The 20263-nt window shown below is 41.4% G+C and overlaps 1 protein-coding gene across 2 annotated transcripts in view; it reads left to right on the top strand.

Annotated features, from left to right (window-relative positions):
* Nucleotides 1-20263, top strand: part of CDH8 (cadherin 8) — a 201843-nt gene that overhangs the window by 68517 nt on the left and 113063 nt on the right. For both annotated transcript variants that reach the window (XM_034788598.1, XM_034788599.1), the window contains one exon: nt 7161-7455. In XM_034788598.1, coding sequence (XP_034644489.1) covers nt 7161-7455 — 295 coding nt within the window. The remainder of the gene's footprint in view (nt 1-7160; nt 7456-20263) is intronic.

The raw sequence follows: 20263 nt of genomic DNA, 5'->3' as shown, positions 1-20263 counted from the left end.
AGGTTCCTGGGGAGAGCGGCCTTATTGTGTCCTCCGTGGTAGGAAACTTTTCCGCGCCAGGCTATCAAGTACTCTGGGATCATTGCCTTGCAGAGCATGGCGGCATACAGCCCTGGTTTTTGCTGGCTTTCACGCAGCATGTGGTCTTTCTCTGTTTCAGAAATCCTCATCAGAGTGATGTCGCTCATGGTGACCTGCTTTGAATTAGGGGAATGTTAGTATTGGGACTGCTTGCCTGCTCCTTTACATAACTGTAACTGGCGGTTTACAGCCACGCGGTGGAGACGGGAGAGGGGCAGCCTACAGAGATCTTTACCGGGGACAGCCGCAAGGGGGTGCGACAGGGGCAGAGTTCATGCTTGCCGGATTGCCGGCAGCAGGAACTGGCCAACGCTAGGAGCATTGCTTTGAAAGTGACAGGAGGGCACTTCTATAATTTAAGTTTTTTAAGCAGCCAAAAGTCTACGGCTTACCATGTCAGCCTGCTACCCGAATTCTGCTGTCCTGCCCCGCTTGTCTGATCTCCAGTGCAAGACCCCAGGTACTGAATGCGAAGGCCGAAAATTTGACCTTGTCCTGAGTGCGCATGTGATAGGTGCTGTGCATTGTCTTGTTCACAGAGAAAGACTATGTTCATTGTTCACAAAAATTTATCTTTGTGAGGAATTCACTCCCTTTTTCCCATCCCACAGCTGTGACTGTCTCTCGACCTACCCCGGCATCCCCCTCCCAGAGGCTGGCACAGATTAGGCGGAGAAAGAAAAGGACACGGGACGACCTGTTCTCGGAATTTATGGGCTGCTCCTGAGCTGAGGTGGCCCAGCAGACCCAGTGAAGGGAGAACATGTCGCAATACCAGTGATCACACAGTGAATGGGAGGAGAGGAGGAGAGGTGGCGGCAGGAAGACCAGCAGGAGACTCAAACGCTGCTTGGACAAATGAGGGAGCAAACGGACACACTCCGGGGCCTTGTGGATGTTCTGCAGAACCGGAGGCAGGAGGACAGAGCCCCGCTGCAGTCTATCTCTAACCGCCCTCCCCCGCCACAAAGTCCCATACCCCCCTCACCCAAAGTCCCAAGAAGATGGGGTGGCAGGGGCCGTGAAAACTGTCACTCCACCTCTGCAGACCACTCAAGTACCAGACGGCTCTCATTCCCAAAGTTTTGATAAGTCCTTTCCTTCACTCCAAAAACACCTTTCCCAAGCACCCGTCCCAGTGTCATCCCCTAACTGTGTAGCTGCTAATAAAAAATATGTTTCTGTTAATTACTGTTTCTGTCAGGTTCTTTTAGAGGAGAGTGTGTTGAAGGAGGGGAAGGGGGTTGGTAACTGGAGAGGACAGTCACCTTTACCAGGGTACAGATACGGGGGCAGGTTCAGCAGAAGGTCACACACACATTGCAGTCACTAGGCACCCTGGTCAGTCTGGGAGGTGGTTTTCAAGTTCTGTGTGTGTGGGGGGGTGACTTTGTGGTGGGGGAGGGCGGTTAGAGATCTTATGCAGCGGTCCTTAGCCTGGATCACAGAGCCACGCAGCAGGGGATCTGTAACCATCCTCCCCCGCCACAAAGTCACATAGCCCCCACACACAAAGTCCCGAAAAGTAATAAAGAAAACGGTGTTAATGAACAAAGTTTTGTTTATTTTATTTTTAAAGGTGTGTTGGAAGGGGGGGAAGGTGGTTGATAACTGGAGAGGATAGTCAACATTAACTGGGTAAAGAAACGGGGGCAGATTCAGCTTCTCTTTAAACAAACGTAATAGTCACAGGTTACTCTGCTCACTGAGGAACCTGGCTTTCAAAGCCTCCCGGATGCACAGCGCGTCCCGCTGTGCTCTTCTAATCGCACGGCTGTCTGGCTGGGTGTAATCAGCAGCCAGGCTATTCGCCTCAACCTCCCACCCCGCCATAAAGGTCTCCCCCTTGCTCTCACAGAGATTGTGGAGCACACAGCAAGCTGCAATAACAATGGGGATATTGGTTTCGCTGAGATCAGAGCGAGTCAGTAAGCTTCTCCATCTCCCCTTGAGACATCCAAAAGCACACTCCACCACCATTCTGCACTTGCTCAGCCGGTAGTTGAAGAGTTCTTTTTCAGTGTCCAGGGTGCCTGTATAGGGCTTCATGAGCCAGGGCATTAGCGGGTAGGCTGGGTCCCCGAGGATCACTATAGGCATCTCCACATCCCCAACAGTTATTTTGTTGTCGGGGAAGTAAATACCTTCCTGCAGCCGTCTAAACAGACCAGAGTTCCTGAAAACACGAGCATCATGAACCTTGCCCGGCCATCCGACGTTGATGTTGGTAAAATGTCCCCTATGGTCCACCTGTGCTTGCAGCACCATTGAAAAGTAGCCCTTTCTGTTAATGTACTGGCTGGCCTGGTGGTCCAGTCCCAGGATAGGGATGTGAGTTCCATCTATAGCCCCACCGCAGTTTGGGAATCCCATCACGGTGAAGCCATCTATGATGACCTGCATGTTTCCCAGGGTCACTACCTTTGACAGCAGTAGCTCAACGATTGCGTTGGCTACTTGCATCACAGCAACCCCCACGGTAGATTTGCCCACGCCAAAGTGGTTCGCGACTGACCGGTAGCTGTGTGGCATAGCAAGCTTCCAGAGGGCTATGGCCACTCACTTCTGGACAGTCAGGGCTGCTCACATCCGAGTGTCCTTGCACTTCAGGGCAGGGGACAGCAACTCACAAAGTTCCAGGAAAGTTCCCTTCCACATCCGAAAGTTTCGCAACCACTGTGATTCATCCCAGACCTGCAGCACTATGCAGTCCCACCAGTCTGTGCTTGTTTCCCGGGCCCAGAATCCCCGTTCCACAGCATCAACATGACTCATTGACATCATGATGTTCACGGCGCGGGGTCCCGTGCTTTGTGAGAGGTCTGTGCCCCTCTCAGACTTAATGTCCTCACCGTGCTGCCGTAGCCTCCTCCCCCGATTTCTCAGCATCTGCCTCTGGAAAAGGTGGATGATAAGGTACGAGGTGTTGACAATGGCCATAACTGCAGCGATGGTCGCAGCATGCTCCATGCTCGCAGTGCTGTGGTGTCCGCACTGTCACTCACCAGAAAAGTGCGCGAACTGATTTCCCGCCGGCGCTTTCAGGGAGGGAGGGTGGGAGTGACGGTTGGATGACAACAGTTACCCAAAACCACCCTTGACACATTTTTTGCCCCAGCAGGCATTGGGGGCTCAACCCAGAATTCCAATGGGCAGCGGGGACTGCGGGAACTGTTGGATACCTGCCCACAGTGCACCACTTCCAATGTCGACGCTTGCCCTGTTAGCGTGGACTCACAAAGTCGAATTACTGTTCTTAGTGTGGATACACACACTCGACTTTGTAATATCGGTTCCACAAATTCGATTTAAGTAAAATCGAACTACTCTCGTAGTGTAGACATACCCTTTATGTCCAAGCATTCCCGGTGACACTGATCTTCACGGACTCCTTCAGCATCTCTTACAACCATTTTCTGGGTCATCCTAGCTGTATTTGCCTTGTGATAGCTCTTGTAATCTCTGGCCAAGAAATCCTATGTCTCATCTCACATGACCCAACCATTTCAGTCCATGCTCTGTTGGCTTTTTCATGATGGGGGCTACTTATATCTTGGCTTGTATCATTTCTCTGTTGGCTGCCAGCTCTCATCTCACACAACATCCACCTGAGCATTCTCAGTCAGCAGTGTGAAGTAGTTATTCTTCTCTCTTCTTCATTGACTAGCATTCCAATCCTTACATTATGGATGGCCTAATCATGGTTTTATACACTTTAATTAACATATTCTTATTGCAGAGAATTCCCACCAACTCCCTACATTTGCACCAAGCGCTCTTCATGAGACTCCTAATGTTCACATCCACATGCCTATCATCATTACGGAACTGAGGTATTTGAATTGTTGCACAGAGGTTAACTCTATATGACCTAGTTTTACTGGTTTCTCATTGTCCCTCTCAATGAAGCATTGCATGTATTTCATTTTTTGTTGGCTAATCCATAAACCATTTTCTTCTCATGCACTCCTCCATCATTCTAGATCCCTTTCCAGTTTGTATTTATCTTTGCAACACAATCTAATATCATAAGCACAATGCATACTGCATGAATCCTCTTTCCTAATCCCCTGAATGAAAGTATCCCTTGCAATCACAAATAGGAATGGACTTAAGACTAATTTTGGATATAGACCCACCCTCACTGTGAATGGATCACTGTAGCTGCAGTTGCTTCTCAGTGGTGTTTTACTGCCCTCCTACATGTCCATGATAGCCTGAACATATGTCTCTGGTAGATTGCGTGGCCATAGACCACCATATCAATTCTCTAGAAACTCTGTTATAAGCCTTCTCGCAGTGTATACAAAATGCTATTCATTATGATTCTCCCTGTAATTCTATTGTTTACCCTCTTGCCATAAACCCGAATTGACTGTCATTTATTTGATGCTTTAGTCATTTACAACTTCTTTTCCTGATAATTCTTTCCAACCATTTAATTGTATAACTCATTAACCTTATGAGTCTGTAATTCCTCTGCACATACATTTCACACTTGAAGATAGATACCAGCATGGTCTTCTGCTGCTCATTTTTGGGGACTAAATGGTGGAAGTTTATCATCATCATGCCCCCTCAAGGCCTAATGCTTTAAATGCCACAATTGGTACACTGTATGGTCCCATTGCCTTCCCATGTTTCATATTCTTTAGCACAGACTCAGTATCTACCTTGGTGACAGGTCTTGTGAGGTTATTGATGGCACATACTTCTCTCAATGGTTAGTTACTCTTAACTAAGCAGTTTCTCTAAAAAATCGCTGCCATTCCCTGGGTTAATAGCAGGGTGGAGAATCAGACTATTCACAGCATCTGAAGTTTCGATATGAGCCTCTTTCTACTTTTAAAATAATCTAATAATTTTTAAAGGCTTACCATACTAAGACATAAATCATCAATGCATGGTAGATTGCCCATCAAAACACAGGGATGAAATCCTGGCACATTTGATGTCACTGCGGATTTTGCTATTGACATCAACGTAGTTGTTTGTTGTGTTTATTAAAACCATGACTACGGACTAATCAGGAACAAGCCTCTGTTGTGCTAGGCACTGTACAAATACAGAATAGTAGACTGTTCCCTGTCTGAAAGAGTTTACACTCTTAAGAAGACAGACAAAGATAAGGGAAAGACAGAGAACCTACAAACAGAGTGTTGGTTTGTGAACATCATGTTAGTTTTGTGGTTTTTGTTTGGTTTAGGTGGGGTTTTGATTGGAGGAGGACAGGGCAACAGAGAAGATGGAAGGGAGGAAGAAAGAGGGGATGAAGGGTGGGTGGAGATAGATTGAGTTAATGGAGCCAGGATTTCACCCAGAAGATCTTCATGGGACAGCTAAGTTATTTGGCTCCATATGGCTGGAAGTCAAATAACAAATGCCAGCTCCAACTCCTCCCAAGATTCAAACTGATTGTCCAAAATTCAAACTACTGTATAAATCTTAAATCCAACTCCAGAAGACCAAACTTGACTGCAGTTGTCTGCTGTGCTTATTGCAACATCTAGAGATGATGCTAGACAAGGTGCTCCAACATTGTTATGTAAACTGTCTCATCATTACTGGAGACCAAGTACCTAGAACTGGAAGGGACCTTGAAAGGTCATTCAGTCCAGCCCTCTGCCTTCACTAGCAGGACCATGTACTGATTTTGCCCCAGATTCCCCAAGTGACCCCCTCAAGGATTGAATTCACAACCCTGGGTTTAGCAGGCCAATGCTCAAACCACTGAGCTATCCCTCCCCCCAAAGCAAGAGTATGAGCTAACTTAACAACATTTGATCCAAACTTGAAAAAATATCTATGAAAGAACGTGTCTGCAAGATCATTTAGGTGCATCAATTACAGGATAGGATGACAGCAAATACTGTAAGAATTTTTTCCATCTCATTTTATCCTCTAATGAAGACCATTGTGAAAGCAAAATCAGTTAGGTGATTGTTCCTGGTTACCAGGTTATACAAACCTCTATCAAAACATCTTTTGTGAAGATGATGTCCAAGATATTTAATGCAAATGATACTCTTTTAAAATTATATTTTATACAATGTCTCTTACTAAATGTTTTCAAAAAATGTTAAATATGTACATAAACTAAAGTAATCTTCCAGTGGGCTTAATATCACTATAAATGAATTATAATAATATATTCATTCATTTCAATATATATTGACATTAATAAACTTGGTATAATAAAAAGCACATCTTACACTTGAAGATTAATTGATTATTTGATTTCACCTGGCATTTTAGGGTTGATCCAGAGCCCACTCCAGTGGGCTTTGGTTCAAGCACTTAGCTGAAAAGTATACGACAAGAGCTGCTTGAATTTGGATTTTTTTCTATATTATTTCAGGGTTTTTTAATCTTATCTTCTCATTTTGTTGAAGCACTAAATACAATTTAAAAATCAGTTTTCTGATGGGAAGAAATTGGGAAGAAAAGTGTGCCCAAGGAAAATAATCGTTTTCCATTTTTCTGGTAGCTTGCTTTCACAAAACACTCTTTCATGAATAACCCTTTGGGAATAAGGATTTAAGAGTCTTTTTAGTTCAGTTCAACAACTGAGTTAAAATGCAGTTGTAAGATTTTGGGTAATGCTGTCAATTAAAAACATTAACTCAGATGAAACTTGCCAAATGTGTTTAAGTCATTTTTAAACACCCATCACTTTCTGAAAATAAGCTGAAAGGAAGTAATGCATGAAAATAAGTAGCTAGATTTAAAAATATATTATTGCTTATCCTTCATTTGCTCTTTGATCTAATTGGTTAAGGACATTTAGTGTTTGTTCATTTTGGCTCATAATAGATCTGAAGACATTTACATTTAGAAATAGGGATTTAAATATATAAAACAGCTGCTTTTTAAATAGAAAGTCTAATTATGCCTATGATTACATTCAATTTTGATTAGTATGCATACAAGTCCTTACTCTCCTTGCATATTCAAGCTGAGATATGGATCGCTGGAGCTAAGATTAAAGTACAAAAGAATAACTTGAGAAATGCATGGCTAGACCAATGTGAAAAGTAAATGCTGGGTTTTTTCACTAAAATGCTTATTTGTCATTTTAGCTACACACAGACTTGGACCCTGGAAGCAGCAAAATCAAGTATATCCTGTCAGGAGATGGAGCTGGGACAATCTTTGTGATCAATGACAAGACTGGAGATATTCATGCTATGAAAAGACTTGACCGTGAGGAAAAGGCAGAGTACACGCTAACAGCGCAAGCAGTCGATGGGGATACAAACAAACCTCTGGAACCGCCTTCGGAATTCATTATTAAGGTTCAAGACATCAATGACAATGCACCAGAGTTTCTTGATGGCCCATATCATGCCACTGTTCCAGAAATGTCCATTGTGGGTATGTACACCTAAACACATAAAGAGCTTTGAAAAGTCAGCCTTTAAAATAGCCCAGTACACCAATGATGGAAAAATATTTATTTCATTTCTATTTCATTTTTTAAAATCCCTTCTTGACCAAAGTGCTCAACTTCAGTACAATAGTTTGAGACCTTCAGTAATAAGAAAATGACTATCAGTTATATTCAATTGGCATTCTTTGCACAATAATACTTCTGTGGCCCAAATTTATAGTCTGTTTCTGATGCTGTGGAGTGTTGTTATTGAGGAGGATTTAACGAGATTTGTTCCAACATGCCATTCTAATCCTATTGATATTTTGTTGATGTTTAATTATCTGTTTGTGTGTATTTGTACACAGATGTAGCACTACAATATGTGGACACATACTCATTTATTTTCCTCCACGTATAACTATAATCAGCCAAAAACATGAAAATGAAAGATGTTATGTCTGGAAACTGATGGTCGGCTTAACCACTTAGGCATATGATCTGAAAATGAGGGCATTAGAATGGGCAAAGAGAGAAAGCTGGGAAGAAGAAGAAGATGAAGGGAGTGAATGTGGCTGAAGGAAAGGAAAATAAGAAAATATATGCAAAATGTACTTGTTAATAGATTGTATTGGTAATGTGTTCATTCCTTCATATGTTTTTTTGTGTGTGTCTTGGATGGGCATATGTTTGTTTCATTGTGCAATTCTGGTGCACATTTTATTTTATATATCTATATCTGCAGCTGTCTAGACATATACCTATACATATAGGTAGAAAGATACAGACACCTAGGAATATATTGAAATTCAGTATGTAGTATCTTACTCTCAGAGGAGGCCCATTGAAACCAATGTGATTAATTGCAGAGCACTCAGTGTGAGTGAGGACATCAGAATCGGGCCATAGAAAGTAAAGAATGATTTCTAAGGTTTACCAATGTTAAACTGAAAGTAATGTGGTTTTCAGCAATTCTTGTACTCTATGGCTGTCAAGGCAAGATATACATAGACGCTCACTTGAAGGCATGCCAAGCCTCTTTACAAACATAATAGTGCCCTGTCAAAGAGTTTGGAAACAGCATTCTGTTCTATTGCAGTGAAACATACATACACACAGACAATATATGGGGCTAGAACTGTCATCTTCCTGCAATTCAGTACAATGAGTTGTATGAGGACCTTTTCAAATCTAACTGTAGCAGACCCAGTAGCACTAGCATAGTTACGGTAGGGTTTGTCAATTATAATTCTTCTCCAGATTTGATGTCTTGGTTGCTTTGAATCACTTCTACTGGAATTGGTATATACATTTTCAGCCTGAATGTCAATGCCTTTACCAAAACACGTGTTTAATATGCTAAGCTGTTTTAATTGTATAGTAGCTCAAACATAATGTGGACCTGGTTTCAGATGATATTTTTGCCAAGCTCTAGGCAAGAAAATGGCTTAATTAAATTAAAAGGGGGAGGGGGCAAGAAAGAAATTGTAGGCTAATCCTTATATGAACTGGACTGACTGGGCATTCCGAAGGAAAAACTAGAAGGGAAATACAAAGATGTGTGCTAAGAGAAAATGCTTTCTGAGCATTAATTCTATTATTAAGAATAATTTATATAGCCCATAATGGTATGCAGCACTTTAGAAACATAGATTAAGACATCACATGATTCCTGCTTAAGGATGCTTCAATCTAAGTAAGACAAGGCAAATCATAGACAGGGCACTGAGTAGCAGATCAGGTGGAGGAAAACATAGGGGTTACTGATGAGAAGGAGCAGGCTTTGTTGAAAGAGATGATCTTTAATGAGGCAACTGAGGAGGAAAGAGATGGTGGATAAGAGCAGAGGAAGGGAAGAAACTGAGAATGAGAAAGGCAATGAAGGAGCAGTAAAGTGAAAGGATGGGAAAAGCATATGGAATGAGTATGGGATTAGATACAAATGAAACTAGTGATATGGAAAGGACATATCATTAATGGCGAGAGAAAAGAGCATGTGGTGAGAATGACAGGAGTAGTAAATGAAATCAGCAGTGAGTTTTGGACAGACTTGAGGAGGGAAAGGTGAGAGGCAAGAAATCTGGACAGGAGAAGTCTACAGTAATCAAAGCAAAAGGTGGCCAGGATATGGACAAGAGTTTTAGCAGATGGGATAATGAAAAAAGGATGTTTTGGGGGGATGTTAAAGAAGATGTGATAGGACTTTGCAAAAGATTATATATGGGGGGTATAGGAGATAAGACAAACATTGGTATCAAGAATGTTAACCTTGGAGACATGAAGGAGAAGAGAGTTATCAATGAAGATAGAGTAGGGATGGTACAGTGTCTTATTCCCCATGTGTGCTAGAAGCACAGGGAAGCACAATTGCTCCTGAAATTCCCATTGAGGTGGGTCAGCTCTGCCCCTGAACCTACCAGGCCTGTTCCTCTTCTGTCTGGTACAGGGGTCGGCAACATTCGGCACGCGGCTCGCCAGGGTAAGCACCCTGGCGGGCCGGGCCAGTTTATTTACCTGTTGACGTGGCAGGTTCGGCCGATCGCGGCCCCTACTCGCCGCGGTTCGCCATCCCGGACCAATGGGGGCGGCGGGAAGCCGCGGCCAGCACATCTCTCGGCCCGCGCCGCTTCTCGCCGCTTCTCGCCACCCCCATTGGCCCGGGACAGCGAACCGCGGCAAGTGGGGGCTGCGATCGGACGAACCTGCCGTTCAGCAGGTAAATAAACTGGCCTGGCCCACTAGGGTGCTTACCCTGGCGAGCCACATGCCGAATGTTGCCGACCCCTGGTTTGGTACAACATGGCCCATAAACATTTTATTTTCAAATGCTATAGTTAATATTCAAACCCTTAATAAGAATAACAACAACCAAGGTGAAAACAAGTCATAAGTCATCTCAAAAGAAGAATTACAGTATGATTTTTGCACTCCAATGTTATTGAATGAAGCAGACAGGAGGACAGTGTATGTGTCTAAATATCCCTACACGTTATATTTTTTCTTTATGTAGCATTCCATCTGATGTACTTTATTTTCAACCTATTACTCCAAAAAAGCACCAACAGCAAATACAAACGCTAATTCTGAGCTGCCACTCCTGGACACAGAGCATGTATCTCACTGAACTATGTGGATGATGAATAACTATAAAATCAATGCAGCATATGCAGTTCTTCCTGTTAACCTGTAATATGAGTAAAAGTCAAGGCTGACATTTTGAAGGCGAGAACATTGCTGTTTTACCAATTTTACTGTGACTTCTTTGGCTATTCTCCCTCCTTCTAACCAACTAGAAGCTATATCAATGGCTATATTAAATATAAATTATTTTAACTTTTTTTAGGTATTGTCATGTTTATTTTAAAGTCAGTTTCCGTCATCTATCAATATGTAGGGGAAAGATTGACTTCTTCTGCCAGAGTTAGAGTTGTTTTTTTTTTTTTCTGTGCTCTCAGTATTTTGCTTCCGTTATCCACTTCATTCCCCTTTTAAGAGAACTCCACCCACCCATGCTTTTCTATTTCAACTGTGTGATACTTTCCACTAACACAGTCTTCATTAAGGCAGGGTTTTCTTAGGGTGCCCAGATAGTAACTGTGGAAAACTTGGGACTGGTGTGTGTGAGACTGGAGAGGAACTCATACGGTATGTGTAGTGCTTATGCAATGAAAATACTATACAAGTCATTTCATTTCTGGATAGCTGGAAAACGTAATATACAAGATACAAATGAATGCACATTAATTTCTCTAGCATTCCAAAACTAACACATCCCTCTTTCATTGAGATTCTGACATAGTGTAGCTTTTCAAACATAATATATGCAGCTGATATAGCCTATACTGCTGCATGTTATAATTTCTTGTTTGACAGCAATGTGGTGGGCACTGTACAAAACAGTGTCCCAGGGTGCTAACTATATGATAAGTACGTGGATAGTACAGTTGACATGCACTCTTGTAGATGTATATCTACAACATGGATACTATATCATGTTTTTGGGGAAGCTGTAGCTTTTCAGGTACAAACCCTCTCTAGACAGCATGTACTCCACATGTATACATGCATTTACATATGTAATCAGTATGAACATACGCCACATGTTGTATATGACTGTTGCTGGAAAATCCTGATTCCCTGCAAAGACTGTTTGCAGGACCTTCCTCCAGCAAATGGTGCCAAGGCAATCTCTATTCCAGCGTTATTTCCTGCAGGAACAATGCTGACTTTTTAGCCGTCTTGACTGCATACTCTTGCATCCGCACGAACACACACTGAATGGTGTGCACAGTCACAGTGTTCAGGGATAATTTGAAATCATTCTCTTTTTTCTGAGGAAGGAGTGGGCTTCATGCTCCAGAAAAAGCCCTGAGGAGCACACACAATTCACCCTTACCTCAACCCTCAGTTTCCTTCCTTTCAGCTCTGTCACAATAATCATTCTTCTAGTCCATCTCAGTCCCCCTCCCTCTTTGGTGAGACTGAATGTTCTGTACAGTTTTAATACTGCTCTGATCTCCTGAGGAGCCCAGAGTTGAGAAGGAGGGAGGAAGTCAAATCTGAATGCCTGTCTCCTGTGTGGCAGCATATGTTAGCAGGGCTGCTCACAGAAGTGCACTTGGGAAGTAGGAAATAACTTGCTTTCAAAGGCATTTAAGCTGCAATCTGTACAAATATGTTTAAGCATCATGAGACCTAAAGGGACACATTTTGGAAGAGGACCAGGTGACAATCCCCTAGAAAGAGATCCAGATAAGTATGGGGAAGAAAGGTGGAGTACCCAATGGTTCACTTGTTTTTAAACTTGTTCCTGAACTTGCATCCTTAGTGTAACAGCCAATAATGATGTCATAATGTACAGATGAGTGAGCCATCTTAAAAAAAAAAAAATTAGAAGAACCAGGTCAAACTGAACTGATCCCATAGTGTATCTTTGAAAATGCCTGGATAAGTCTCCCTTTTGTGCTTCCTTCTCCTCAACTGTTCACAGATTCCTTACTTTTGGTTAGGTTGCTGCAGGTCTGATAATGTGCCCTGGTATGGATGCGGTCTTCAAATGTTGTCGGTTCTGTGGTGGTATTCAGGGAAGGAACAGCGAGGTAGGCTCCATAGTTCTGTTTTGAGCAAAGGGTGCTTAGAGGTCTATGGTTCTGCTAGTGGTCAGCAGCAGAGGTTTAGGAGACTAGAAAGATGCATTGAATAGAATGACAGATGTGCTGGTGCAGGGAAGAAGGTGAGACAGAAGAAAGAGGAAGATTGGAAAAGTGAATATTCACAATTTTTGACTAATTTCAGACAAACATCCAAATGTTTCATGGATTATCTGACCTAAACCTCCAACTATTCGAAAGTTCCCCATCACTTGTCATAATAAAACACAGTACATGGTGTGATGCAGCATGGCAGTGCACTAAAAATAAATTGCACCTGCAATGCGTCAAAAAATTGAGTGGGTGAATTATTTTAGAATAATTCAACTTCTCTTTATTATGATGTTTCTCAACATCAAAGATTTCGTTCTTGGAAAAGAAATTGGATTTTCAGGTTAGTATTTGCTATTATTGCAGTTTTAATCTGAATATATCTGCATTCTTTGGGCCAAAATCTGGCCCCAGTTGCACTACAGTATATCAGGAGTAATTCCAATTAATTTGGCCATCTGTTATTTCACATATACAAAACAGACATATTTCACATAAACACACATATAAAAAGTGTGTGTGTGTGTGTGTGTGTGTTTCCCTTTCTCCCAAAGGTATTAATTCTACTCCAGTTACATATTGTTTGCCAAAAGGAACAAAATCTGCTGTATGTCATCAACATCCCAAGTCTGGTATAAATAATGATGGAGTAACTTGGTAAATTGTAAAGTTGTGATAAAAACCCAAGATGTAATATTATCAAGTCCCACCACACTCTCTTGCTCTTCGCTCCCCTCTCCCCCCCGTATATATTGATTTTTAAGACACTGTGCATGACTGTTAAATCAATGATAGTCTGTCACAAAAATGTTGACTAAAAGGACTGTATTACTAGGGTCAACTACAAATTAGCCCAAAGGGTAAATTCCAAGGTAGTGCAAAAGATCAGGGGAAAAAAATAGCAGATGTTGTAAAATATGGCTACAATGTAACAGCTGTTAGAAAATGTATATCATCACTTTCTCTTGTTCCACTACTTGTTCATCTTGTGCATAATCAACTTCTTGAACTCTGGCACCAAGGAGCCATTTAAATAAGGGTTTTTTTTTTTCAGACATGGAAATTATATGTATCTTTCATGTACATTGTGAATGACCTCAATGGAGTTTATGAGAATGAAAGGTAGATAGGCAATAATAAACGTGAGAGAATCAGTTAGGATACAGAAGGGGAGAAAAAAACACATTCTTGACCAAAATTTTAACTTTTATTAAGTTTTTTTTTTTTTTGTGCAGGGGGGAGGAAGGAGGGAACTATTGATCACCTCTTTTTTTTTAAACTTTGTAATTTTTTTTTTCACCTTTGGTTTTGCATCTTGGTTTCAATCAGCATCCGAATTGGCAATTAAAAAAAAAATTTGTTTGCTAAATGGCTGAAGTATGCTTGGCATTGTGTATATAGAAAGTCGTGTCACTGTTCCCAAGGAGGTTATAATCTGAGGGAGTAGTCCTACCAACATTTTGACTAGAGAATATACAGCAAACTACTGCAAGTAGTCCCACTAACTTCAAAGAGAGCTGCTGCAATCAAGGGCATGCCTCAAAGTAGCTAATGCTGCTGGTATTTGCAGTATCATGCCCTTAGGCCTGGTCTACACTAGGAAATTAGGTCAGTATAACTGTCATTCAGGGGTGTGAAAAATCCATACCCCTGAGCAATGCAATTAAACTGACCTAAACCCCGGTGTAAACAGCATTAGGTCAAGGGAAGAATTCTCCTGTCGACCAAGCTACCACCTCTCAAAGAGGTGGATTACCTATGCTGAAAAGAGTGCCCCATCCATGTAGGTAATGTCTTCGCTGAAGTGCTACAGCTGCACTGCCAAGTCTAGACAAGCCCTTAGTCTTGATCTCAGTCAATGTGAAAACTCTCACTGATATAAATGGGTGCAGAATTGAGCCCTAAATTAACTATGCAAAGAACTGGGTGAATGATTTATAATGATTTATTAGGGAAAAGTTGCCTCTCTTCCTGTCTGCGTATGGTCTGCAGTCGCTCGGATGTATTTGTCCTTCGAGGAGGGTACACTGTGCAAACTGCCCACGCGCTAGAATAAGGGGTCAGAGCAGAGCCACACTACACTTGCAGGAGTTGGAGGAGAAATTGCCTCCCAGAGTTCCTTGGAATGCTGCTGCTACATCTTCCCGTTGGGTGCTGCCTACTTCTCCCTGCATACAGGTCCTTCCCCGCAGCCTGGGGGAGGGGCTCAGCCACATACTCTTTGAGGCAATATGCACTTCTGCACAGAGACTGCATTGTTGGCAGGGCTGCTTGTGTTCTTTCCTGATTCTGTGCCCCTATGTACAGGCCTATCAGAATCTGTGCCCAGAATAATTTCTGCAGAGATTCTTGTCTCTAGATCAATCACAGGCAGTTTGTTGCCAGTGTTCTGCATTTGAAGTTGAGCTGTGTGTGTGTGTTAGTTGTTTTTGCATGCCTAGGTCACATGATATTGTTTTTATTCTGGACTGTGTGAACATAACTTTTCAGGTATCTCTACTTTGCAGTTGCAGGTGTGGTTGCAGGACATGTAAACATACCTGAGTTAGCTTTAATCTAGCTAGCACAAATACCAATGTCAGTGAAGCTGCAGCAACACAGACTTCAGTGCAGACTAGTCACCTAAGCAACCTTGTACATGTCCCTGGCAAGCTTGTACAGCCCATGCTGCCACAGCTTCGCTGCTGTTGGTACTCGTTTTAGCTAGATTAAAGCTAGCTCGGTTTTGTCGACATCTGCTGCAATCACTCCTCTGATTGCAGCGTAGACATATCCTTAATTCACATTTCTGGTACAAATACCTGTGTTTAGCAATTCTAAGTTCACTCTTCACAAAGTTTTTTCAACATTTTTCCAAATGTCACATTTTGACCGAAAGGCGGTCAAAATTTGTGACCGAAATGTTTGCAAAAATTCCATCTAATTTTTCAAACACCTCTGCTTGTGGCACTAGGCACTGATGCATGGCCAGAGCTTATTTGGAGAAGACACAGATGAGAGGTAGTAAGTCAATCTACATTACTGCCCAAATATTGAGACACTGATAAGCACCACACGACAAGAGACCTGACTATATTTTGTGTTTTCAAATTTTGGAAAGTTTTGACAAATTCTAGTCACAAGGCACCACATCCAAAGTTTGTCTTGTATCAGAAAAATAATCTCATTATGTGATAATATTCTCACAGAAGCTTATATTAATGTAATTTAATTCTACCTGCTACTTTTTTTAACTCATTGGTGATAGACCTCAGAACTTCCTTCTCCCCAAACTTTGTGGAAGACCAGCCTTTAATTCAGAAGTAGATACAAATTTTACAACTCAGGTCATTCTGTAATTGACACATTTGAAAGTTGGAGAAGTCAGATTCAGACTCAATTCAGAATCCAATCTTTGTGCCTCAGTCCAAGTTTATTTTAATATTATTATTTTCTTTAGGAATCGGTACCTCTGCCTTTGTTTAACTGCTGAATCTGCAACACTTAATGTTTCTCTGTGAATACACATGAGCTGTTGCCTGTGGAGCTGATGTCAATGCTACTTTCTCATGAATCAGCCTGTAGAGGACTGCTGGCTGGATGATTTGACTGTACCCTTTCCCTGGAGGCCAATGGTCTCTGCTGCCATATGTTTGCTCTCTGCTGGCCTGAGGGAGCAAGAGTTCTGAATCTGCTCCTGCAACCTGGCTCATATTTGCTGGCGTTATCAGCCTTTGTAAAAGACACACACACACACACACACGCACGGGCACATGCACATGCACACACAAAGAAAACACCAAATTGAAACTGCAAGGTTGTAGAAAATCTCTTATTTTTATAATGTAAAATTATAAATCGGTGAATTCCTTGTGCACTCAGCAAGGACTATTTTACTATTGTTTATACATGTAAGTGTGTGTGTGTATATGTAATAAATAAATAAATTTCTACACTGCACCTACGTGAAGCTTCCTTTGTAAGTCAACAAACAATACAGTAATTTTTCTCTTCTTGGAAGTATAACTGTGTAGTGATTGTCCAATTTTACTTTCTTTGCCTGGGGACCTTGCAATTTCTATGCCTTAGTAGTTCTATATAAAATAGGTAATTCACCTTGTTTTGTACGAGTGCTGATGAAATAGTCAATTGATTAGACAAATGCCATCTTTTAGAAAGTCCTGAACAATAGAGCAAATGTTTTCTTCCTCCCTCACAAATATTATTAATGTTCTATAATAACAGCAATATCTAAAAGGGAAAAAAAAACAGAGTTCTTTTTAAGAGAAACATAAAATATGGTGAACCCTAGTGCTGCTGCCTATGATGCTACAAACTGTATTCTAATGCTAACAAATGGTCACTCTGGGGAATTTATAAAGCAGCACATGCAGGCTTTTTAATGGCATCATCTTATAAGTTGCAGTCGGAGAGAACTGCCAACCTTAAAACTAAAAAGACGATGTCCCTTCTTATTACTTTCACAGGAGTCCAATCCAAACAGTAGGTAACATCTACGAGGACAATTTCCAGAGAGAGAGCTTTATCTATCTCAGTATGAAACATTTTACTTTTCTTAAGATCACCACTCTAGGAAGGAAGCATCACAATTCTAAAACAATTAGTTTATGCACATGAAATGGTAAAATATGCAGCTTATTAGATTTCACAACCCTGCTTCCAATGCTCCTCATTATACAGTTGTAAAATGCTGAAGGCTGCCAGCTTGCTCTATTGTCTATGTGCTGTGCAGAAGACAGTTTTCTTCTATGCATAGAAAGCACCTTCCGGATTCTTAGTTACACTTTTCCAGACAATATATGTATTTTCCATTAGCTTCACATTATAAAGGCTCATTAGAATGACAGATGAGCAGTCTGAAAACATTGCTTTGTTGCAGTGTGTTTTCCGGGGTATTTAATTGTTCAAAGAAAGTTTTTGACTCATTCAGGTTTTGTTCATTCTATTAACATTTCTTCCAGTGTCATTAGCTTTCTAAACTATGTACACTTCAAGTATACTAAAATAAATTACATTGAACATTTGGAAACAGAAATCCAAATTCTACTCTGCTATACTGGTGTAAATCTGGCATGACTACTTTGAGATCAGGACCTCTGAGCAGCAAAATTCTGCTGATGCAGTTTGAAAAGAATTTGGCCCAACATTTATATTCCTTTCATTTACTTTAAAGAAACCATGAAGCTAGGGTTTATCAGAATAACTTATGGTGATGTCCATGCAGCTGCTCTTATGACTCTCTTGAGTTTCCATGATAAGACCATTTTTAAAAAATGTTAGCAATAAAAGTGTTTGTTTGTTTTTAATTTGTAAGTTGTTTGGGACAGGTTCTGTCATTTTCTATAGGTTTGTAAAGCTCCTAGTACAAGGGAATTCTGATATCACAGGTTTTTAGGTGCTTCTGCAATACAGATGGTAAATAATATTAATAATAATATGAAATTTCACACATACTATCAAAAACCAAGAGCAATAGTTTAATAGTTTTTATAAATTTCAAGGCCATAATGGCCAATTGTGACCAAGTCTGACACCCTGTATAACACAGGCCATAGAACTTCCCCCCAGATAATTCCTAGACCATATCTTCTAGGGAAAAAAATCCAATCTTGATTTTAAAAATTGTCTGTCACCCTGATAAGTTGTCCAAATGGATAATTACTCACTGTTAAAATTTTACACCTTTGTCACGTGTATATTTCAATTTTGCTATAAAAATTAATGAATATGAAACATACCAGTTTCAGAATGTTTGCTTCTTCCACCATATATATATATATATATAGTGTGGGTAGGTATACAATGTACTTGTACAATGTATATAATATACACGTGCCCATACATAAACAATATATTCTGGACGAAGCAGATATTCTGAAATGGATATGTTTCATATTCTCTACCTTATTCTTATCAAACAAATATAAAAATCGTAATAGTGCCACCAAATTACAGCTGCAAAAAACCTCATGCTCATTACTTCATCTTCCTGTCAATATAGGGGTTTTCCTTACAATACACTATCTAATGCTTCATGCAGTAGTGTGAAATATCTCAAGTGAAGAGGCTTCTGCTATTTCCCTTGAGGTACTATTCCACATACTGTTAGATATTGTTGTGAGGTAGATCACCCCTTCCCTCTGGCATGTTATTCCCCTAGTTTTACCTCCTTATACGCAACTGAATTATGCCTCCTCTTCATCTCTTGAGCAAGGTATTTATAAAGCCATCATCTGTATCTGATTTGTCTCTTGGTGGCAAAGAAGAATAAACAAACTCTCTTTTGATTCCCCCTCTCTAGGGGTAGCTTGGTGCAAGATTCTGCACACAGTATTAGTATAAACACCTTAGCTGCTTGTATTCTCTTTCTAGGACCTTTCACAGTCAGTCCCTACCCTACCTGTCATCTCTTACTTGCTTTTGAGATGGCAACCCCCACTTTCAATTGGGCGGATGCATCCTTCACTTTTAAATTTTTCTAACAACTATCTTGGTGTTTTTCTCTCAGGCTGTCCCTCGTGCTTGGTGGAGTTTCCTGTAAATACCCACAAAGCTCCCTCATTATCCTTCTTCCAATCATTCTTTACAATTCTTTGCTTACAAAAAAAGAGAAAAAATGGTTAGGCCACTGGTGTGCTGAAACCACAGCCTATTATCCTGACCAATACTGTCTCCTTGTTTCCTTGTGCTCCTCTGTACTGTCTGTGTCCATCTGTTGTCTTTCTTCTTGTATTTAGAATGTAAGCTACTTGGTGCAGGGACCATCTTTTTGTTCTATTTGTACTGCGCCTGGCAGCATTAGGTACTGGTCAAGAACTAGGGCCTCTAGGCTCTATGGAAAAACAAATAATAAATAATTAGGTGGTCACCTGCTTCATAGCTTCTGTAGGCAGAAGTTCTTGCACACACCGGGGGCTTTGTATGTTCCTCTATTCCACCCCACATGCTCCCTGTGAGCTACCTTTCCACCCCTTCTATTTCAGAAACATCCCCAGTCTCTCCCCTGTCAGGGGTTCTTTGTGCCCCCAATTTCTCCCTTCCTCTGATACCAGGGTTCTCAATCTGACCCTACCAGTGTTCTGTGTGCCCCTGTTTCCCCCCTCCCTCCATTCCAGGTCCCCCCTTCACTCCAATGGCAAAGACTCTGTATGTGCCCTATTCTTACCTTCACCCCATGTCAGGGGCTTAGGGTATCCCCTTCTCCTATTCCTGTGTTCCCCAATATCCCCCAACGAGGATTCTGTGTGTCTCCATTCCCTCTTCCCCTCCTTTCAGAGTCCTCTATTCTCCCTGTGACAGAGGCTGTGTGTGCCCTCATCTCTTCTTCCCTCATACCAGGGCCCTCCACTTTCCCTCATGGCAGGTGGTCTGTGTGCACTTCTGTATGTTTCACCCATCTGGCTTTTCTCAGTTTAGGATATTTCCTTAATACTAACAATACATTGCATTTAACATTCCTTATATCTGAGAACTTACAAACAAATCAAACATTAATTAACTGAGTTTCTTTACATTGCAAGTATTTTTTACCCATTTCAGAGACAGGGAAACTGAGATGCAGAGAGGTGTTGTGCATATAAGCAGTAAGGGTATGAATAGCACAATGAATGGA

This window comes from Trachemys scripta, chromosome 13 (genome assembly GCF_013100865.1).
Source record: "Trachemys scripta elegans isolate TJP31775 chromosome 13, CAS_Tse_1.0, whole genome shotgun sequence".
In the NCBI taxonomy this organism is placed as follows: Eukaryota; Metazoa; Chordata; order Testudines; family Emydidae; genus Trachemys; species Trachemys scripta.
The sequence above is the reverse complement of the archived record's forward strand: the minus strand, read 5'-3'. Positions and strand labels throughout refer to the sequence as shown.